Here is a 6,319-nt window from a genome sequence, read left to right as displayed (position 1 = left end):
CACTCACTCACTCACTCACTCACTCACTCACTCACTCACTCACTCACTCACTCTGTTCCTCCCTCCCTCCCTCATTGCACTCGCCCACACTCTGCTCCTCCCTCACTGCACAACGCACACACACTCTGTCCCACCAGCCCCCCACCTCCTGCTCCTACTCCTCCCAACCGGAAGCCAGAGACTTCTGGCCTGGGACCGTTTGGCTGTTACCTGCCTCCCTCTGCCCAAGAGAGAAATTCAAATAAAGGGGGAGAGGGGAGGTAAGTGAGGACCGCAGGTGATCAACCCAGTCCTCAGGGCCTGACTGGGCTGAGCTGGCTCCTGCTGAGTCCTGCAGTCTGACCATGCAGCTGGGAACCATGTGGTGCCGAAGCAGCCAGTGGTTGGCCAGCGGTTGGGCAGGAGAAGCAGTGAAAGCAGGGGCAGGTGGTGGGGAGTGGCAGTGCACAGGTGTGTGAGAGGGCAGCAACAGCTGGGTTGGAGCACAGGGCCGGCAGGAGCATGGGGCTGGTCTGGCAGGGGCTCTATGGAGTCAGGCTGGGCTGCACTAGCAGGGAGAGTGGGGAGCTAACCCAGCTCCATAGAGCCCCTGCTGGCCCGGGCCCCATGCCCCTGCTGCCCTGCTCTGGGCCCCACTAGCGCTGGCCCTGGGACATCAACACAAGCCCTGCACTCCCACCCAGCTATCACTGCACTCCCACATGCCTGCGCACTGCCATTCACCCCCACCTGCTGCTGCTTTCACGGCTTCCCTGCCCTCCCACCGGCCGCTCCTGCACCACATGGGTCCCAGGTGCATTGCTGGACCGCTGGAGCACAGGCCTGTACCTGTAGCCCAGGGCCAGGAACTGGAGGGGGTAGGGGGTGTTTGTGTGCATGCAACCATGCAATGAGGAAGGGAGGAAGGGGGAGAGAGAGAGAGCAGTGAGGGAGGGACAGAGTATGTGTGTGTGCAGTGAGGAGGGACAGAGAGTGTGTGCGTGTGTGTGTGCAGTGAGGGACAGTGTGTGTGTATGTGTGTGGTGCAGTGAAGGAAGGACAGAGTGTGTGTGAATGCAATGAGGGAGGGAGGGACAGTGTGTGTGTGTGTGTGTGTGTGTGTGTGTGTATGTGTTCATAGGACGAGTCCCACACATACACCCCACCATACACATACACCCACACCCTGCCTCACATAGCCATGCACACAGACACCCACACCCATACCCCCTCACACAGCCCACATACAGCCCCCACAAACCCCATACCCACCCACACCCCACATATCCAAACACATACCCACATGCTCCCTCACCCACACCCCCACACCTATCCACCCCCCGAAAAACTCCGAGACACACCCACCCCCTCCTCCACATACCCATCCCCACACATACCCACAAACTTATACCCACCTGCCATGCCCCCCACCCCCTCCCCCTACAATATACAAGCGTAAGACTTCATTTTAAGCAATTGTGCAATCACCACTACACAAACACATGTAAATCAGGCCAAAAACATTTTTGAAATCAAACAAATGAATGTTGTAGGTGTTTGCTTTTTAGAATATTATTGGTATTTTTCTGGTTCTGAGATGGTAAAACCCCTTGCTGAAAGGAGTACTTCTGGGGGCAAGGGGAGGGACTTCTGGTGGCAAAGGCTGGGGGTTAGGGAGCGGGACTTCCAGTCACAAGATGGTGACCAGGGGGCAGGGCATCTATCAAGGGGCAGGGCTACCCATGCAGCCCTCAACAGCTTGCCAACACTCGGTAAGCAGCCTTCCAGCCAAAATAATCGCCCGCCCCTGGTCTAAAGCTATGGATGTAAAACTGAACACTGGAAGTGGTATTTGGTCCAAATTGTCCTATGTGCACAGAATCCACCTGGATTCCTTCAGCATCTTTGTTATTTATATTTCCCAGACATTTCAGGTGCCCTTTTTCAAAGCTGGGTATCTGCAGGTGAAGGGGACAGGTAGAGCAGGGTCCAGTTGATATGCGTCACTTTCACCAATCCAATGAGGAATCCAAAACAGAATTTAGCATGACAGTCAGCATCCCTGCTCTCTGTGGAAGAGTCTGGGGCTGCTTCTGGTGGAGGATGCAAGCTGCAGAGACCCTGTAGTATGCCTCTGAGCCAGGAAACTAAGGAAGAGAGAGAGCCCAAGAGAGAAGTGCAAGACTGCATGCATGTCAGGGAATCCATGAGGGCTGAAATCCCTGCCTGTTTCCCAGTGAGGCAAATTCTACTTCTCTGATGGAACAACACAGAGGAAACTTTGAGGGGAGCCTTGAAATATGTTTATGTTCCTCTTCTAGCCTCTGAGTTTCTGAGATGAGGAAAGTGTTGCTAGAAAACCCAAATCCACCACTTCTTTCTAGCAATAGCATGAAATCTCCAACTCTGATGCTATTATAAATGAACAAGAGGGCCAGATCTTCAAGGAATCGTCAAGTAAATTGGTATTATTGAGGCAAGGGAGCTATGCTGATTTATACCAGCTATGGATCTGGTCAGCTAGAGTTCTTTACAGATTAGTAATCATATCACTGAAGTCTGCCTTGCAAAATGTGTGCACAAAAGATAGACGCAGGTATGTATAAAGAGTACAAATGTTGTCACTACTTGCCTTCTGAATGCTTATTTATGTAACCTTAATGTTACCTCAGGATGGGAAAAACTCTACAATGCTTATGTATCAGTTTAGAAATTTAGAAGGATGCCTTCTAAAATACCTTTACATTCACATACCTTTACTTCACTGCTCAGAACAATTGATCTTCTGATGGCATGACTTGTTGATTGACCTCGTTGAATGTTGTACACAGATCTGAAAGCAGCCTTTCTTTCTTTCTTTAAAACAGCATTAAAATCATCTCTCTAGCTACCCACTTGTATTTTTTCTATACCCATCTCCAGGATAGTTAGGCATGTTGGTATTCTTCCAGGAACATTAATTAAGGGAAAATCTTAAAGATGTGTGTCAGGTGACTGATTTGGTTATTAATCTTTTTTTTTTTTTTAAAGGGCTATAGTATTCACTGCTGATTTGGGGTTTATTATGTTATCTTCTACATAAATTAGCTTATCTGAGTTTGTGAATGGTTCTGTTTGGGCCAGTAATGAAAGGTTGTTTGTATGTGGTATCTGCTATTCCGTTTACTGCTAAGGTAAATCTTTTAACTTTTTTCTCTTTGTTTTTAAACAGGGCGGACGCTACCAGATGCAACTCACCCAGGTACGGCAGTTAGACTACAACACAATTATATGACTGAAAAAGCCACATGTAAAAACAGTGTTCCAGTAGAAACAAGTAATGATACTCGCTGGGCACATCTATACGTGCATTTACATTGCATTAAATTTACTGCACAATAAGCATTTTTTAGGCCAGCATCTACATGTGCAGCTGTTAAAGCACAGTAATGCTGTGTGTGGACTGACTTGGGACTAACTTTAGTCCCAAGTCAGTCCACACAGTGTTATTGCCCAGTAAGGCGTCTACATATGCATTACTGCACAGTAAATAATCAGGTGTAAATTTTATACCTGCATGAGGCAAGTATCAAATTTATGCCCAGGTTGGCCTAAGTCACCAGATTTACTGTACTGTATGGGCATGCACATGTAGATGTGTGCCCTTACTGTGCAGTAATTTTCGGTTACTGTGCAGTAATTTCTGTTACTGTGCAGTAAATGTGCATGTGTAGATGTGCCCACTATGTACTTATTAACAAATGTTCCATGAACTTTTTTTCTATATTTTTAAGTACTTAAGATTTGCTTTTAGATGCTGTTGGCTGGTAATTCATGACTTTCTGAGGGCTGGTGGGGGGGCCGGAGTTTGCTGACTTTAGAGAAAGAGGAACGAAAGAATGTGTTTCAAATAGAGAGACTACTTAAATTTCAGTCCAGACATTCAATTTAAGATAAACACATGAAATATTTTAGTCTGGATTATGTCAGCAGTTTCCTTTGTATCAGTGTAGACCATAGGTAGAATCTGTCCTTTTAGGGATGAATCATGGTTAAGGGCCTCTAGTTGAACCTGGATAATTAGTATTCATTGGGTGAAATCCTGATCCCACTAATATACATATTAAAATTTCCATTAGCTTCAATGGAGTCAGGAGATTCCTGCTTGATTCTAGGCCCATCTGTACCACTGATTCACGCTGAACTTGGGTCTCTCCTCAATGGTTCTAGCTATATAGTGCAATTAATAATACTTGCTCATTTGCATAGTGGACAATTTAATCATAGGCAAGGGTTTCCAGTTGACTAATTTAGTCTGGTTCCTTTCTAATATTTTTTTTTTATCTGGCACGATGGCCTGGTTATTTATGACATGTTATTTATGTCACGGCTAGATTTTATGAGGCAAATGAATCATGGGGCCAAATCTTCAGCTGGTGTAAAATATTGTAGAAGTACTGATTTATGCCAGCTGAGGATCTAATCTACTATATTTGGCACTCAAAACCAAGGCAAAGTTTTTTTTTCCCCATTGAACATTCAGTGTAGGGAAAAAGGCAGTGGGGCTAGTGGCTGCTGCAAGTAAGACTCTAGCCCTGACCTAGGATCAGGGTTGGACTTGTAGCCGCAGCAGCTGCTTCCCTCTCTTGCCCCCACCTCTGCTTTCCCCTCCTCCCTGCCTCCTGCTTACCGATCTGTCATGCCTCCTGGTCCATTCCAGCCCAGGACACAGAGCACAGAGTAGTTCCAGCCTTGGCCTAGCCATGCAACTGCAGTGGTGGTGGCAGCAACTCCAGTGTCCAGAGATACTGGAGCTGCCAAGACTGCATCCACTGCTGTGTGGCCAGGCTGGGGCCAGAGCTACCCTGTGCTCTGTGCCCTGGACTGGAATGGGGCTAAGCTATGCTGAACAGTAAGTGGCATGGGGCGGGGTGGGGGATGGACAGAGGCAGCTAGGGCATTAGCAGAGGGGGGACAGGTGGCAGATTGCAGGGGGGAAACAAGTGGGGAGGGGGCAAGGGGCAGGAGTCAGGCCACTTGCCCCAAGCTGTTTGCCCCCTTCACCACCTGCCCCTCCTGCCACTGCCTTCACCACTATAGCAGGGGGAGAATGAACTTAAGGCAATCCTCCACTAATAAAATTCTGTACATGGAATATTATAACAGGTTTATACATTTTCCATGTATGGAATCTAATTACTGGGGGATCATCTTAAATTCAAAGTCGTCTTGGATTTGGGTGAATACAGTTATGTGTTTTGCTAGCTTGCTTGTTTGGTGGGGCCTAGAAGTGCTTACTGTCAGTCTTCTGCTGTTGGAAACTCCCCTAAATAGGGAAATACACACAGATCAGTTATCGGGACAGAAAAGATTTAAGACTCTGAGGCATGGGAAGAATAAAGAGAAGGTCATGAGATTCACTTCTGCTTTGTAGACATCTTCATAGTTCCTGTTTTTAGTTTTAAATAAAACTCTGTGTGTGTGTGCATGTGCATGCACGCTGGGATACTTGGCCTAATTTTCCACTTCTCTGTACCATTTACATAGGAGCAAAGTGAGTATAAACCTCTTCCACAGAACAGTTTGCTCTGTGCACCAGTCCCAATGACTACACAAAGAGGAAGGCAATGGACTATCTGGCCCGTTGTACTAAAGACTTGAGGGAGAAAAGGGCAGGGGTATTCGAGTGCTACAAATAAGTCTTCCCTAGGGAGAATATTGCACAGCCACAGGAACCACAAATCTCTCCTCAAAGAAGCACAATGTCCTGGGCTGAGACCCAGGAGATCCAATTTCTGTCTGCCAACGACTATCTTTGTGACTTGGGGCAAGTCACCACTGCTCTCTCTTAGTTCCTGGCTGAAATACAGGGATGAAAATAATTTCTTTTTCTTTCTGCCTGGTTAAAATGGAAGCACTTCTGGGCATGAGCTGTCATTGTAGAGGCTGCATATAAAGGATATAGCTCAGTGGATGGCTGTAGGCACCGGAGTACCATAAAGAGTATCTGTCCTAAGTTTTCTAAATAACATTTCATAAACTCCTGGGCCTGTCCCTTTCAGGTAAAGGTCAAGCAGTATTCTTGCTGATGTATGTGTTCTTTCTGGTATAGTTTCATAGTTTCTAGGGTCGGAAGGGACCTGAGAAGATCATCTAGTCTGACCCCCTGCCATGGCGGGAAAGAGTACTGGAGTCAAACGACCCCAGCAAGGTGTTCATCTAACCTCTTCTTAAAAACCCCCAGGGTAGGAGCCTGCACCACCTCCCTTGGAAGTTGGTTCCAGACCCTAGCCGCCCTGACCGTGAAACAGCGCCTCCTGATGTCTAACCTAAACCTACCCTCTGCTAGCTTGTGACCATT

At 47.3% G+C, this 6,319-nt stretch overlaps 1 protein-coding gene across 1 annotated transcript in view; it reads left to right on the top strand.

Moving 5' to 3' along the window:
- Positions 1-6,319, top strand: part of PPEF2 (protein phosphatase with EF-hand domain 2) — a 79,117-nt gene that overhangs the window by 17,041 nt on the left and 55,757 nt on the right. The window contains exon 3 of the mRNA XM_019522321.1: positions 3,191-3,220. Within this exon, the coding sequence (XP_019377866.1) occupies positions 3,191-3,220 (30 nt within the window). The remainder of the gene's footprint in view (positions 1-3,190; positions 3,221-6,319) is intronic.

The sequence above is a fragment of the Gavialis gangeticus genome, unplaced genomic scaffold (assembly GCF_001723915.1).
Source record: "Gavialis gangeticus isolate Ggan-Ray unplaced genomic scaffold, GavGan_comp1, whole genome shotgun sequence".
In the NCBI taxonomy this organism is placed as follows: Eukaryota; Metazoa; Chordata; order Crocodylia; family Gavialidae; genus Gavialis; species Gavialis gangeticus.
Note: the sequence above shows the minus strand (reverse complement) of the source record. Positions and strands in the feature narration are given on the sequence as shown.